The sequence below is a fragment of the Alexandromys fortis genome, unplaced genomic scaffold (genome assembly GCF_014885135.2).
Source record: "Alexandromys fortis isolate MF-2015 unplaced genomic scaffold, M_Fortis_MF-2015_v1.1 scaffold_44, whole genome shotgun sequence".
NCBI classification, from domain to species: Eukaryota; Metazoa; Chordata; class Mammalia; order Rodentia; family Cricetidae; genus Alexandromys; species Alexandromys fortis.
This window is the reverse complement of record NW_026067921.1, coordinates 5509095-5525273: the sequence shown is the minus strand read 5'-3', so window position 1 is coordinate 5525273 and position 16179 is coordinate 5509095. Positions and strand designations below refer to the sequence as shown.

The following is a 16179-nucleotide window of genomic DNA, read 5'->3' as shown; positions in this document are numbered from 1 at the left end:
CAATGGAATATATATATATATATATATATATATATATATATATGAAGAAAGATGGAGAGAGAAGGAAAGGGGGTTGAAGGCTGAGTGTGTTCTCCCGCTACAGGTAATAAGTAGCAAGCTTGTGGGTTCAGACCCATTCAGCTGACATTGATGCCAATATGGTCATGTATTACACCCTCTCTGAATAATTATGTATGCACGTATGTATGTGCACAACGTGTGTGCCTGGTGCCCCAAAGACAAAGAAGAAGTGTCAGAAGCGCTGCTACTGGACCAGACTGTTAGAAGCAGCCATGTGGGTGCTGGGAACGGAACCCAGGTCTTCTGTAAGGACAGCAAGTGCTTTACCTACTGAGCTATCATCTCTCCAAACCCACACTCACTCTTTTTATAGAATCTAATATCAATATAAAGCAAGTTTTTGCTCGCTTTTAGATAACACACAAGAATGAATTTGTGTGCTTTAGGGTTGGTTAAACCAGTGTTATAGGGACAGAGGACCTGGTTCTTTCTTACCCTGCTTCATCCCATAAAGCCTAGTTAGCAAAAGACATCACCCTTTTTAGTTTTGGGGGAGGGGGGTTTTTTTCAAGACAAGGTTTCTCTGTGTAGCTTTGGCTATCCTGGAACTCACTCTTTAGACCAGTCTGGCCTCATACTCAGAGAGCTGCCTGCCTCTGGCTCCTGAGTGCTGGGATTAAAGGCGTGAGCCACCACAACCCAGTTTAGACCTCATTCTTAAATAGGTCTTATATCTCAGTCCTGTGGGTTGAATTTCCCCTTCTAATGGCTGTTTTAAGTGAATATTTGAGTCATAAGCTTTGCAACTGTTTCTGGAACATGCCCTATAACTAAATACAAAACTGTTAATAATTAAATTGAATAGCTTAAAAAAATCCAAGTGTATCTCAAAGGAGATGAGAAAGTCCTAAGCCTAAGCCTGTTACAGTTGGGGACCAAATAAATAACAAGAAATGATACCTGCTCTCCAGTTCTGTGTCATCAGAGCCTCTGGGCAGTTGCAGCTCGTTGCTCCCCCACCTCTTAACTCTATGCCTATTCATAAGATAGAGTCGATAATGATAACACAGACCCTCACTTTTCCTGGTTAGCACACTTTTGGTCTACAATTGGAACTAAGATAAAAATGAAGAGATTAAAAAAAAATTTTTTTTAAAGAGAAGTTATTCCAGGCCAAAAAGTTGATTCAATGCCAAGTCGAGTCAACATCTAAGTTTAGACTCTGATGCAGAGGCCTAGCTCCTGAGGGAGGTTTTCCAAGGTTTTATAGCAGTGATTTTTAATAGCATAACTAAGATATGCAAAAGTAAACATTCACATGGATGTTCAAATGAGAAACATTCAAACAGTGGAGAAATGCAAGTATTTTGATCTCCGGATCTCTGCCTCCTACTCTAATAAACTCCAGACAGTGCATAGTTGAGTGTCTATGATGCTCACATAAGCATGTCCAAGGCTCTGGAGTCATCTCCAGTACACACGTGCATAAACACACTCATACAAACACACACTCACAATACATGCATGTACAAACACACTCACTCAAACACACATATGCATGCACACACCCACTCACTCACTCCAAATAGTTTCTATCTCCCCCTTTCTAACATATATGTGCATATGAAGGTATGTGTGTAATTTCTTTCCTGATACAAGTGTTAGGGAATCTGATATGTAGTGAAAATGCAGCGGATACATTTCTACACCTGAGGATACTTGTATGAAGGCACAAGTTTAATATTGCAACCCAAAGACCTACTACACTGATGGGGAAAATGGAATGCCAATCAGTACACCATTTTGGAGCAGAGTTGGAGAATTTAGAGAAGTCAGTGTCAGTGGGAGATTGTGGAACAGCAGCAAAGGATACAGAGGTAATGCGAGTGGGGGTGTGGGCTTCACAGGCAGTGTGAGCCATGCTGTGGGCTTCACAGGCAGTGTGAGCCATGCTGAGGGCTTCACAGGCAGTGTGAGCCGTGGTGTGGGCACAGGCTTCACAGGTAGTGTGAGCCGTGGTGTGGGCACAGGCTTCACAGGTAGTGTGAGTTGTGGTGTGGGCACAAGCTTCACAGGCAGTGTGAGCCATGCTGTGGGCTTCACAGGCAGTGTGAGCCATGTTGTGGGCTTCACAGGCAGTGTGAGCCATGCTGTGGGCTTCACAGGCAGTGTGAGCCGTGTTGTGGGCTTCACAGGCAGTGTGAGCCATGCTGTGGGCTTCACAGGTAGTGTGAGCCGTGGTGTGAGCACAGGCTTCACAGGTAGTGTGAGCAGTGGTGAAGGCACACACTCTGTGGGCACAGAAGCTCTCACATCCAGTTCCTGTCTCAATTATGTGCAAGCCGTGTTACCTTGGGCAAGACGTTTAACTTTTCTCTGAGTCTTGGGCTTTACATTTTGGGTTTTGTTACATATACATTTCTTATTGTTATTTTTAACTTTACATATACGTATGTATGCTTGCCTGCATAACATGTGTGTACCAACCATTTTCACAATTTTAACTGTGCTGATCCATGGGGAGGAAGGGTTTGCAATCTTCTAATGTCCTTTTTAATTTCTCTCTACAGGGTTTTTAATTCTTGCAGGAGTATCTCACCTTTTTGATTAGCTATCCTCCAAGGTGATCTGTCTGTTTTGTTTTGCTTGGTTACTACGAAGGGAATCTTTTTCAGCTTTCTTCCTTTTAAAGCTTGTTATTGGCAAATAGAAAACTATTGATTTTTTTTAAAGATTTATTGATTTTTTTTAAATTATGTATACAGTGTTCTGTCTGCATGTATGACTGCAGGCCAGAAGAGGGCACCAGATCTCATTATAGATGTTTGTGAACCAACATGGGGTTGCTGGGAATTGAACTCAGGACCTTTGGAGGAGCAGACAGTGCCCTTAACCTCTGAGTCATCTCCCTAGCTCCTGCAAACTACTGATTTTTGATGTCCATTTTATTTAATTTATTTTTAAAGATTTATTTATTATGTATACAGTGTTCTGCCTGCATGCCAAAAGAGGGCACCAGATCCCATTATAGATGGCTATGAATCATCATGTGGTTGCTGGGAAACTCGGGACCTCTGGGAGAAAAGCAGCCAGTGCTCCTAACCTCTGAGCCCTCTCACCAGACCCTGGATGTTCATTTTATATCCAGCGACTTGGTTGGAAGTATTTCTTCAATCTGAGTTCAGATAGAATCTTTAGGGTCTCAAGTGCGGATCATATTGTCTGCAAATAGGGAAAATTTGACTGCTTCCTTTCCTGCCTGAATCCCTTTTATTTCTCTTTTCTTAGTGCCCTGACACTTAGAAGTGGATGGAGAGTGCCCCCCCCACTGCATAGAAGTGATTGGAGAGTGCCTCCCCACTGCATAGAATAGAAGCTGCACTCCTGACTACAGGTAACGTTTTTTGTTTTTCTCCATTTAGAGTAAGATTGTTTAGATGTTTGTAGCATATAGCTTTTGCCTGCATTCCTGACTCTGAACCATGTGCTGTCCTCAGAGGTCATAAAAGGGCATTAGAGGCCCTGGAACTGGGGTTACAACAGAGGATTGTGAATCACCATGTGGGTGCTGGGAATCCCTTTGTATGGAATTGGTAACTGTAAGCAAAGCACTTCCTTGAGTTCTGTGTGCTGTTCCAATGCATCTATCAAATATCATCAGTAGGAGATCCCAGGAGCCTCCATAATAGCCAGTAGGTCAAAACACAAGTCAAACAACCTGGGACTGAGGCCTCAACTTGTGATATCTGGTATGCCCCCCCCCCCCCTTCCCCGGGTCTTTCTCTCTCTGCCTGAATCAGGATCTCACTATGTAGTGTAGCCCTGGCTGACTTGCCTGGAACTCACAGAGATCAAACAGCCTCAGCCTTCCAAGTGCTGGGATTAAAGGTGTGTGTTACCCTGTCCAGATCTTAATGTACTTTGTAGAGTATCAGAACGGAATGGAAGCCATTCATGTAGTAACTGGTGCAGAACCCAGAGAGTTGTTGAGAAATTTCACATGGGTCATGACAAGCAGAGGTCACAGAGATATTTCGTGTTGTGCAAGTGTAGGAGTCTTAAGACGGCTCCTCGGGAGTGCAGTCACAAATATTAAACACTAAAGGCTGAAAATTCTGACCAGGTAGTAGAAAACAGGTTTTGGGCCTCAGCTACTCTAGAGGTAGGAAAATCACTTCATGTCGTAAATTCAATGTTGGTCAACGCAACATGGTCAAATTGTTTATTTTTGAGGCAGCGTCTCTTTACAGCTCAACTGGCCTAAAAGTGAGAAATGACCTTGAATTTACTGCCTCTATCCTGGAAGCTGGGATTACAGGTGTACTCCGTCACACCCAGTTTGTGCGGTGCTGAGGATAGAACCAAGCAACCAAAGCCCTTGAGAGAATTCTAGCATTAATTGTGCCAACCGACACTGAACACACTCCTGGCTCCCTAGCTCCCTCCTCTCTCACTCCAGCCTTCTTCACTTTGTTGTCCCGTGGTGAGATGCACCCAACTTGACTATACAGCGCCCGGATCCCGGCCGGCTTCAGTGAGGGAGTCGCCGTGCGAGCCAGCGTGCGCACGCGTGCACCCACACCGCTTCCGCTTCCATATTGTCCGCTGCGGCGCCCCGTACCAAGCTCTTGGCCAGCTCCACGTCGGCCGCGCAGGCGCCCTGGGCGCGTTCACCTGCTGCCGTTGTCGCCGCCGCCGCCGCTGACGGGGCTGGATGGGGGGCCGAGGCCAGCCGGTGGCACCCAGAAAGAAGAGACGCGGCGGCGGCGACGCCGACACCCGCACGGCGAGCGCCCCGAGGTGCCCGCGAGCTCCACAGTCAGGCGGCGAGGCCCGGGCCCGGCCGCCCCGCGGGTAGACAGACTCCGACGCCGGCCCCTCGCCGCGCCATGTTCAAGAAGCTGAAGCAGAAGATCAGCGAGGAGCAGCAGCAGCTGCAGCAGGCGTCAGCCCCTGCCCAGGTACGCCGTCCCCCTGCGCCGGGCCCGGGAGGCGGGCGAAAGTTCTCCCGTGACCTCCGCCCTACCCGCAAGCCGGAGCCGGGCATGGGTTTCGGACCGCCCTGGTGCTCCAGGAACCCTGGCCCTGGTTACTCCCGGACTCCGTCCCGGTGCCCGCTGGCGGGACCCACGGTGACATCTGGCCTCGGAGTTTCTCCCCTAAGGACCGACCCGGCCTGAGGATGGGTGCGATGGGCGCGGGTCCCGTGTGGGGACGTCCCCTCCCCCGCCCGTGCGAGAGACCTGGCTCTGGAAGGGATGGAGGGGGGGGGGCGACCCAGGTCCTCTGCGACCTGGCCGAGGTCCCTTCTGTGTCCACTGGGCACCGAGCCTGGAATGGCCAGGATCCTGATCGAGAAACGAGGGCACAGGGTCGAGCCGTCCCGGGCCAGGCTGCCTGGCGGAGCCGGAGCCGAGGGCCGCGTTCCAGCGCCCAAGGCTGTCACGAGTTAGTCACCTCGCATAACTTGGGTGATGGCGGCCAGGGCGGAGGGGCAGACGCTGCGCAGGACGGGCACGAAGCCTGTCGGCCACCCTGCTCTTGTTTCTTTTCAGGAAGGTGGTTGCTTTTAAGGGAGTTCGTTTCCAGGGCCAGGGGGGCGTGTTCGCAAGAGAAACAGACTGGCGGCGTCGGCGCTGCTGCTGTGAATGAATGCCTTTCCGAGTCTCAGTGGCCTGAGCACGGATTTCTTCCTTCCTTTTAGGGTTCCTAGAAAGTTCGTGTTCCAAGAAAGGCATTATGTCAATTTTCTCCCTGCTTTTCAAACTATTGTAAGCTTTGAAACAATACACATAAACTTTGTAAAAAATTACATGAAGGGTTCATGAAGTGCATTTTAGTGTACTAACCTAAATTTGGACATCAGTTTTTTTGTTTCTCAGAGGCCTTTGTGTACATGCTTTCTGGTGCTTAGCTTGCTTTCCATGGAGATGCTGTCTGATGTTTGTTGCTAGTAGAGTGCCTGTCAGCGCTGGTGGTTCTGGGGAAATATTTGCAGAACATCCATGCAGTAGAACAGTGATATTGTCCGTCCGTCCTTCCTTCTCTCTTTCCTTCCTTCCTTCCTTCCTTCCTTCCTTCCTTCCTTCCTTCCTTCCTTCCTTCCTTTGTTCAAAATAATTTAACATGATAGCCATCTAATTCCTAGTCATATTTTTCATTTTTAAAACTATGTAGGATTAACTTACTAAAAGAAAAATTAAACAGATGGGGTTATGAATGTAGCTCAGTGGTAGAGTGCTTGCCCAGCATTCACAAGACCCTGTGTGGGGTGTGTGTGTGTATGCGCGCACACATGTGCGTGTTACATAAATAAAAACATTTTGACATTTTTGTTCTCATTAAATATTAAAACTTGCTTAACTATTATGAAAATAAAGATAGGAAAGGACAAATATTTTGAGTCTACTTATATGAAATACATAAGGGTAATCAGATTCATCAGGCTAGAGAACAGAATCTGGCCCAGGGACTGGGTGGATGTTACTGTTTAATGGTTGGCAGCGTTTCAGTGGGTTGAGGAAGCTTTGGAGATGAATGGTGGTGATGATCTCATGGACTGTGAATATACTTCATGGTACTTTACACCTACACATGTTCAAAATGGGAAACTGCGGTGTGCATGGTCTATCACAATTAAAACATTTTTAAAAAGCAACATATATGCCCTGCTTGAACCTGCATGGCTGTTTATTGTTTTTAAGTAGGGCCCTGAAATAATAGTTAATGTAGTAGAAATTAAAAAAAAAAAAACATAAAGTCCTAGCAAGATGTCTCACAGATTGCAGAGGAGTCCCTTCCTGAAGGGACATAGCCTTATTGTAAATCTGAGTTTGCAGGGTGTCTCTGTCTTAAATTCCCAAAGAAGGCCCAGAGATGGGAAGAATCCGAGTTTATCCTGATTGTTTATTTTATTTTTGAGACAGGTCTCTTTGCATATCCCTGGCTGTCCTGGAACTTGCTCTTTAGACCAGAGATCCGCCTGCCTCTGCCTCCTGAGTGCTGGGATTAAAGGCATGCGCCACCACCGCCTGGCTGTCCTGATTGTTTATAATTTGTGTTCCTACCAAAGAGGACTCAGTGTCCATTGATAATGCTTTATATAGAAATATAATGTTATATATATATTTTTAATTTTATTTATGTATTTGTTTTTAGATATGAGTGTTCTGTCTGCACTTATAACTATGTGCCAGAAGAAGGCATCAGATCCCACTATAGATGGTTGCAAGCTACCATGTGGTAGCTAGGAATTGAACTCAGAATCTCTAAGAGCAGCCAGTATTCTTACCCATTGAGCCATCTCTCCAGCCCCATTGTTATGTTTTAATAGAAGAATCTTTGTTTATGTGATTAAACAAAAGTGTCTTGCATGCAGCTATCAGCAGAGAGGAGAGAGGAGACGGACAACTCCATATACTACCCTCCTAACCTGAGAAGTACTCAGCTCTCCTAATGTTCCTCATGTTGTGCTAACCTCCAGCTGTAAAATTATTTTTGTTGCTTCTTCATAACTGTGATTTTGCTACTGTTATGAATCGTAATATATCTATGTTTTCTCCTGGTTTTAGGCGACTCCTGTGAAAGAATCCCTTGACCCCCAGGTTGAGAACTGCTGCCCTGGACTGTTAGGGACCTTGGACTCAGACCAAACCAGGGTTTACAGCTTTGACACTGGAAAGAATCATGGGACTAGCCAGTTGGAAGCAGATTGTAGATTTTATTAACGATAGTTTGATACAGGCTTAAGTACAAGACTTAAGAAAAAGAGACTCCCCAAAGAAAGAGCTGCAAATGTTAAGATGTTCCCCAGTGTGAGTATAGGCTCCTCAAGGAGAATGAGCGATGCTGTGTTTACCACTCTGGTGGCTTAGGCCGCATCTGCAAAGGCTGCTGAGAAACCTTTATTTTTCCTTCTCTCATTTGCTAAGTGGAAACATGAGGCGGCTCTGGAGAAGCCTCTGGTGGAGTTGTGATGAGGTGAAAGCAGTATGTGCCCTCTGCTGGCGGGATTCCTGGGAGCTGCAGGGTTATGGCTGGGAAGGGAGAAAGGCCACAAGCAATTGTGCCAGTCTGTTCTGCCTCCAGCACATTCCTGGGGCACAGGTCTGTCCCCTTTTTGGCACCAAGATTTTTCCTGTCTCAGAACCAGCCTTGGTGATACACATCTAGAATCTCAGCACATGGGAGACTGAGGCAGGAGGATCAAGAGTTTGAGGTCAGTCTGGACCCTGATTCAGATAGAAAAGAAAAAGGAAAATCTAGAATTTGAATGTTAGAGTCATAAAAGTTTTGAGAAACTGGGATGAACTAGCCTGATTTGTGAAATTATGAGATCCAGAGACATGAACAGGGGTGCATGTCATGCGTACCTCACTTCAGCTTTACACCCCAGGAGATGCAGACAAGTTCAGTCTGTCTTACTGGGCTGGCGGAGAAAGGCTACAAATGACTATAGCATCTCAACTTGTAAATGAAGGTCAGGGTCTTACAGTTATGGCGCGCAAGCATGCATGCACACATATACACACACACCCCCATGACCCTCCCTACCCCCCCATCAGGCACACATACACTATACATACACTTACACACATACACACACATGACCTCTCCACTCCTCTACAGGGGCACACACACACTTCTTTTTCTTGCGCGCGCGCTCTCTCTCTCTCTCTCTCTCTCTCTCTCTCTCTCTCTCTCTCTCTCTCTCTCTCTCTCTCTTTGTGTGTGACTGGCCATCAAATCCATGAACTTGGAATACTAGGCATTGTGCTCCACACTGAGCTGTGCCTTCAAGATGGGGAGGAAACTGAACGGTTAAACTACTTACCTTGAATAGGAACTGGAGTGTGCTAGGACAGAGATTGCCGCGGGAGACTGGGCCACATTGTTTCCTGTGTCACCGCTCCACTAGTGACGCTCTTACAAGGTCACTCGTTGTACTCTTATCTCTGGGGATGTGCTGGCATTGGTGCTGCTGACAGGAGGCACCTATTGTATAAATCCCAAGTCTTCTGAAAGCAGTGACGGGATGGGTGCGGGCCTTAGGAGTGGGAGCAGAGGGTTCCATTGTACGCCTCTTTACTTCTGTAGCTTACACTATAAGCTTTTCCTTTCAGTCCTAAAGCTCGCTAAGATGCTGGGGATGAACACTGCCTCACCTTCTTCTCGCCAGTGTTCCCTTCTTTGGATCCTGGGGTTGTGGCATCTCAGCTGTGCTAGGTCTCCAGCTGTTTCTTATTTACCTCCAGGCTCCTGAAAATTGCTTGAGATTTCAGAGCTCTCTGGAAAGGCAGTGTATGTACTTCAGATGCCATGTTTAACTGGAGGTTGCCTTAAATCATTTTGATGAGTGAATTTCACGTATTAAAAGATTGTGTTTGAGAAGTTAAGCATTTATAGCTTGAGACTGATGGCTCATTTCTAGAACTACACTTTAGATTGCAGACTGACAAAGGTGCTTGGTGGAGGGCATGTGAGAAGCTCCAGCTAGTGACTGAAGTATGGTGTTATGTGGAAACTAAGCCCATGATAGATCCCTACTTAACTGGCTTGTCAAGTTGATTGGCAGTTACTGGAGCAATGTTGTAATGCTGAAGGTCCAGTGGCCCTGTCCCTACCCTCAGTGTGTGGGAGGAGTTAATGAGCAGGTGCTCTGTGTGCTGGTGCAAGTCTAACATCACGTCTGCTTCTGACGTGGCATCTGCTTGGGGCAAAACTTGAGAGGCAGGAGCTAAGGCCTGTGAGTAGCTAAAGATTCCATAGCTGGTGTAAATCACTCATGAAAAGACATGGAAAACCCCTCATTTTGAGCTCCCATGCTTGTTTTGTCTTTAGCACCAATCACTGGAAGCAGTTCAGTTCCTTCCAGACTGGAAGGGCTGAGAGGATGAGAGAACTTGCTGTAGGTGACTAGCTGATCCCCCTCAAAAAAAAGTGAATGTTGCTTCCTTTTTTTTTTTTTTTTGAAGCTGTGATTAGTTGATTTCAGAAAGTTAAAGATTCATGATAATTATGCCAGGCGGTGGTGGCACACGCCTTTAATCCCAGCACTGGGAAGCAGAGGCAGGTGGATCTCTGTGAGTTCGAGGCCAGCCTGGTCTACAAGAGCTAGTTCCAGGACAGGCACCCAAAACTACAGAGAAACCCTGTCTTGAAAATCAAAAAAAAAAAAAAAAAAAAATTCAATGATAATTAAACCTCACCAATACGTAAAGTGGTTTGTACGTACAGAGTTGACTTGTGTTTCTAACAGTTCTACTCTCTCGCGTGTCCGTGAAATGCCTGGGTAATGAAGCCTCTAGTAGAGTGAGTTTACATGTAGACCATCCTGCTAATAGGAATATACACAATGTTTGGTTTTGCTTTCTTTAAATCATGTTGTTCAACCTGGAATTGATGTTAATTCATTTAAAAAAAATCATAGTTAAAGACATGAAATACATTCAAGTGTATAGATTGGAGGGTGGGTGACCAGGTACAGCAGCTTTGTACTTAAAAGATGACATGGTGCTTTGATTACAGTAAGCCAGGTGGCTTGTGAGCTGTACCTGGAAGTCTCCTCTTGTGTTTAGCGACAATGCATTTAGAAGACAGGGCTCTTTGTGGGAGGTTCTCTTTAGGACCTGCTCCTTGGTGAGCAGCTATCGGTAGCTGATGGTAGCTGACGGCCGTCCCATCCTCCAGCGGTGCCTCACCTCCGTGTACTGTGGGCAGCACGAGTTGAGCGTGGAGGGGACGTGGAGGGTAGAGGAGGGAATGGATGGTGGATGGAATCATGTTTCATTGTGTATGTATTACTCAAGAATAACAAAAAGAAAATATATCTCATAATGTAAAGTGTACATGCTGTACAGACGGGATGTGCAGTTCAGCAGGGGGTGGTTAACTAGATGGTGAAGACGTGGGTTTGAGGCCTACCTGTTATACCCTGCGCTAATTAAAAGTTCTGTGAAACTTTTGTTTTAGGGGGTGTCTCCATGAATTGGGCTGAAGTATGGTGGCATTATTATTATTTTTACTGTGAGTCCCAGAGAAATTCAAGAACTGGTCATCTAGAGAGAACTGGTGAGGGAGAAAAGGGAGTTAGAGCCTGTGTGTTAACCTAGTTCTGACTTGAGCAAGCCTAAGCTTTCTGAGAATCTAATCTTATCAGGACTGGGTACAGTATCACGTCCTTTGTGCCTTCAGATTGATTGTGAGGACTCAGAGTGACAACATACAAACAAGAAGACATTTGTAGTTGTCAAGAATATTTTTATTGAACAGTGCCTGCAAGATGCAGTGCTGGGCCCCTGCAGGGCTGAGAGACGTGGTTATTGTGATGGCGTGCACAAAGGTGTGCGTGTAGAGCAGTTTTGTGAGGAGTGGGGCAGCACCCGAGGAGCCTCTCGTGAGTAAGGAGTGGGGACAAGGACTAAAGCTGGTCATTGCCAAAGTTACTGTTGTTTTTTATACAGCATTAGTGCTTCATAGCCTGGAGACTGCACAGTTCTGTGGTGAGCAGCCAGGGATGGCCGAACTGGTCTCTGTTTTATGGCTGTCAAGATGTCGTCCAGGATGACCTTACCTGCCATGTCCATGTGGTTATGGTGGAGTTCAGACAGTGTTTGAGGTCTTGGTCTCCTGGCGGGCTGTTGAAGAGGCCTCTTTCCCAGAGATGCCAGCACTTGTCATATGTCCCTCTGCCCTCTGCTTTCATTCAGTGTAGAAGAAAAGGAATTTGTTAAAGGATGTTTGGTGGCTGACAGTTTCTAGAAGCTCTACATCATGGGCTCTTAAAAATATTCAACTGCTCATGCCTGGCACCAGCCTGGCACCCCCACCCCCCACTGCACTGTGCTCCATGGCTGTTTCCAGGTCTGTCCCTTTGCTTACCAAAGGGTGACCTTTAACTTTGCACGCTATTTTCTTTCTTGTGACTCAGTCTCACGTGGGTGTGTCTGATTGGCAGATCTCAAGTTCCCTGTTGCAGCTAAAGGGAGGACTGGGCTAGTAAAATTTTAAGGCTTAATTTAGGGCTTTATAAAAGCCATTTATTGAAGAAGGTTATTGAGCCAGGGTATACAGATGTGTCCTTGCCGTTTTCACTCCACAGTCTGCTTCTGACATAAACATTGTTTCTATTCAGAAGCTAGCATTGGTTTCTACACTGTTTACTGGACGTCTGCCCTGATGTGAAGTGGAGCTTACAGCTGTTTGTTTGTCTTGGTGTATGTATGTGTATGCCTGAGCTCAAGACCTTAGCTCTTCCCTGGCCATAGCAGTGTGTTCACACATAGGTTAGAGTTGCATCTGTTCACTTGTTCTCTCATGTAGATGGTAGGTAGTTACTACTGTGTAGATAGGCGAGTAAGGAAGCAAGCGTGCAGGTGAGTTCAGAGGTATTTTGTTACAAGTACAGAGGAGTCTTTGTGGTTTGGTTCTATACTTTCAGGGCTATTTTTACCTTCTGTTAGAGCAGGCTTCAGACCCCAGGTTTAGTATTTGGGCTTTTTGTTCTATATCCAGGATTCAAGTAGCCAGGCTGTGTAACATGAATGGGGGCCAGGCCTGCTTGTTTATTGTTGGGGTTTTTGTCCCACCCAGTACCCCACAACTGTTTAGCCCCAAAGAAAATCACACATAGGTCTCCATAAATTATAAGCTGATTGGCCCATCAGCTCTAGCCTCTCATTGGCTCTCACATCTTGACTAACCCATTTTTTCTGATCTATTTTAGCCATGTGGCTCAGTACCTTTTTTCAGTGGGGCAGATCACATCCTGCTGCTTCAGTGGTCTGAATTCTCCTGTTCTCATTACATCATTTCTACTTCTTGTCTGGTTTTCCCGCCTATACTTCCTTCCTGGCCAATCAGCATTTATTTATAACATGATTGACAGAATGCAGACAATTCTGCACCAAGGCTGTTCTTAGTATCTCAGTGTTCGGCTGTGCTGTACATGAAAGACTTCTGACTAGAGAGGTGGGACATGCTATTTACCTGTAAAATTCATAGTATTGACTGTTTCAGTGACATAAAGTTAAAATTGACAACCTTTTTGTTTGTTTTTAGTTTTTCGAGACAGGGTTTCTCTGTGTAGCCCTGGCTATCCTGGAACTCACTCTGTAGACCAGGCTAGCCTCTAACTAAAAGAGATCTACCTGCTTCTGCTTCCTGAGTGCTGGGATCAAAGGTGTGCGCCACCACCGCCCAGCCACTTTTGTTTGTTTTACTTAAAATTTTGAATCATTTCATTTTACAGAAAAGTGCCAAAGATAGTAGACTTTTTTCATACACTCTCTCAGTTTCTCCAATATTATCAATCTAAATATAATCACATCCTTATATATACTTTACTAAAATTTCCTGTACCTAGTGGGTAGCTAAGTCTGGTAGTTGATTCCATTGTAATTATTCTTTCGTGCTTTTTATATGTCCCTTTCCTTTCTTCAAGTTGCTGGGCATGGAATGAGAAAAACATCGCTCAGGGAATAATGTACTAGTCAGTGCTGTCTTCTAACCTGTACAATAATTTCTATATGTAGGCTTCCCCGAGCTCTTCAACACCAACAAGGATTAGAAGCAGGACATCTTCATTTACAGACCAGCTTGATGACGTGACACCCAGCAGAGAGGTTAGTGTGACATTCTCATGTACTTCTCATAGGAAATCAAACTGCAGTGCTGATGATGTGACAGTCTGAGAAATAATTTTGACAAGTCAGTTATTTAATTTCTGAGTGTTATATTTATTAATAATTCAACTGAGCTTTTTCTTTTTTAAATGCAAGTAGCAGTTAATTCTTGTAACTGTTTCTTAGGCAAAATAATTTAAGAGAATAAATGTTTATTTAATATTTGTAACTATTAGAATAATTCAGTAATGTTTTATTCAAATATGGGAAAAGGCCCTATATTTTCAAGTTGATGAAAACTAACAGCCAATTACATATATATAACTAGCAACCGGCATGAAAATTCATTGTTTTTGTTCCCTTTTTTTCTGTGAAGTATAACATAAAAATATAGGAAGATGTTAAGGGGACTGAAGAAATGGCTCAATCAAGAGCATTTACTGCTTTTACATAGGATCCAGGGTCATTTCCAAGCAACCACATGGGATGCATACTGTGTATAACTCCAGTTCTGGGGGTTCTGATTCCTTAGGAGGTGCTACCAGAGGGTGATGGATCTGCTGCATCTGTAGTTACAGGCAGTGGTGGGTGTTGGGAACTGAACCCAGGTCCTTAACCACTGAGCCACTTTTCCAGCCCAAGAAATGTCTAATCCTTTGAAACAATTCTTTTATTTTACATTTATGGTTTGCGTCTGTGTGCCACACATATATGCCTGGTACCAGTGGAAGCCAGAAGGCATCAGATCTCCAGAACTGGAGTTACAGATGATTATGAGCCACCATGTGCGTGCCAGGGGTTGGACTTGGGTTTTCTGAAAGAGCAGTCAGTGCTCCTCTGAGCCATGTCTCCATCCCCCTACCCTAAAATACTTATTTTTATTTTATGTATATGAGTGTTTGCTTGCATGTATGTAAGCGTATCATGTGTGGAAATTGCAGTTTGCTTGTTTGTTGGGATGGTTGTCTCTCCTGTTTAATACAGGAATTGTCTTGTGAGCAGCTTTCTCTTGAGGGCGCAATGCCCAGTACCACTCTGAAATGAGAGAAGAAATTATGTTTTAGCAACAACTTGGAGCCAAGCCAGATTAGGAAATGCTAACTCAACTAAAGACAGCTACTATACCATTTGCACCCAGGATTTCTGAGACCATCCAGAGTATCAAAGAAAGACCCTACCTCAAAAACAAACAAACCAAAATGAGTGAATTAAAACACTTTCCCTCAAGAACAAGAGAGCAGGAGTATAGTGATATTTCATTTGTATTTTAATAAATAAAGCTTGCCTAAAGATCAGAGAGTAAAACAGCCCCACTGGTCAGCCTTACAGACCAGGCAGTGGTGACACCTTTAATCCCAGTAGCCACACTAGTTTGCCCATAGAAACTGGGTGGTTGTGGTGCACACCTTTAATCCCAGCCTAGAGAGGATTCAAGACTGGAGGAGACAAGTCTCAGACACAGTCTCATTCTGAAAATTCCTAGAGGCAAGTATCACCATTTCGGACTGAGGTAGAGATGAGAGCCAGTGGCTGGCTGTTGTGCTTTTCTGACCTTCAGGCAAGCTTTCTTTAGTAAAACACAAATGAGAAATCACTGCACCATGTGTGCTACTTCTCTTTGACATCCCTTGTGGGTGCTGGGCAGGACACGCAACAAGAGGCTCAGGCTATAAGATCATGTTAGTCTGCAGAGGGTAGAAAATTGCAAGTTTAGTAAAAAAAATATCAGAACCAATGAGTTCAGCAAATAAATACAGATAAGATTAATTTATAAACATACATTTTATTTCTATGAATAGTAGTTTTAAGAAGCCTCAAAGTGAATTAACACTCAGGTGTTTACAAAATCCAACTCTGCTCATAAGAACAAAGTAGGAGTGGAAGGGAACTTGCTCATATGATAAAGGAGATTGATTAAAGTATCCACAGCTAGAATCCAAAATGATTCGACATTGAAAAAGATATTAGTTTATCTATTTTGTGGGTGTAATGTGTGTGGGTGTGTGCATCACTATGATGTGGAAGTCAAGAGGACAACTGGGGGGGTGGTTTAGGTCTCTCCTTCCACCATGTGGGTCTGGGGATTGAACTCAGGTCGTCAGGCCTGGTGGCAAGTGTCTTGTTCAGTGAGCAGTTTTGCTCCCAAAGATTAAAGCAGCCAAGTGTCACTCATCTATAGTCCCAGTAGTCTTTTTGTGTGTATTGAGGTAGATCCATGGCTTTATCTGTTATTCTGTAGACTGTGATACTTGTACTAATTGATGTTGAAATTAAATTTACTTTGCTTCCCTCAGGAATCTTATTTGATCATGGTATACCATTTTCTGGTGTGTGGCTGGATTTGCTTTTGTTAGTTTCATTGTTTTGAAGATAAGAGATGTCCTGCCAGGCGGTGGTGGCGCATCCCTTTAATCCCAGCGCTCAGGAGGCAGAGGCAGGCGGATCTCTGGGAGTTCGAGGCCAGCCTGGTCTACAAGAGCTAGTTCCAGGACAGGCTCCAAAGCTACAGAGAAACCCTGTCTCAAAAAACCAAAAA

General features: G+C 44.9%; 1 protein-coding gene across 9 annotated transcripts in view; it reads left to right on the top strand.

The window, feature by feature from the left end:
* Positions 1-4629: 4629 nt before the first annotated feature.
* Positions 4630-16179, top strand: part of Golga4 (golgin A4) — an 87056-nt gene continuing 75506 nt past the window's right edge. For 4 of the 9 annotated variants that reach the window (XM_050141741.1, XM_050141740.1, XM_050141738.1 and 1 more), the window contains exons 1-2: positions 4632-4982; positions 13554-13643. In XM_050141741.1, the coding sequence (XP_049997698.1) occupies positions 4911-4982; positions 13554-13643 (162 nt within the window). In that variant the 5' untranslated portion in view covers positions 4632-4910. Of the gene's footprint in view, positions 4983-13553; positions 13644-16179 lie in introns of those variants that run through there. The other 5 variants (XM_050141736.1, XM_050141739.1, XM_050141735.1 and 2 more) reach the window with 4 other exon arrangements.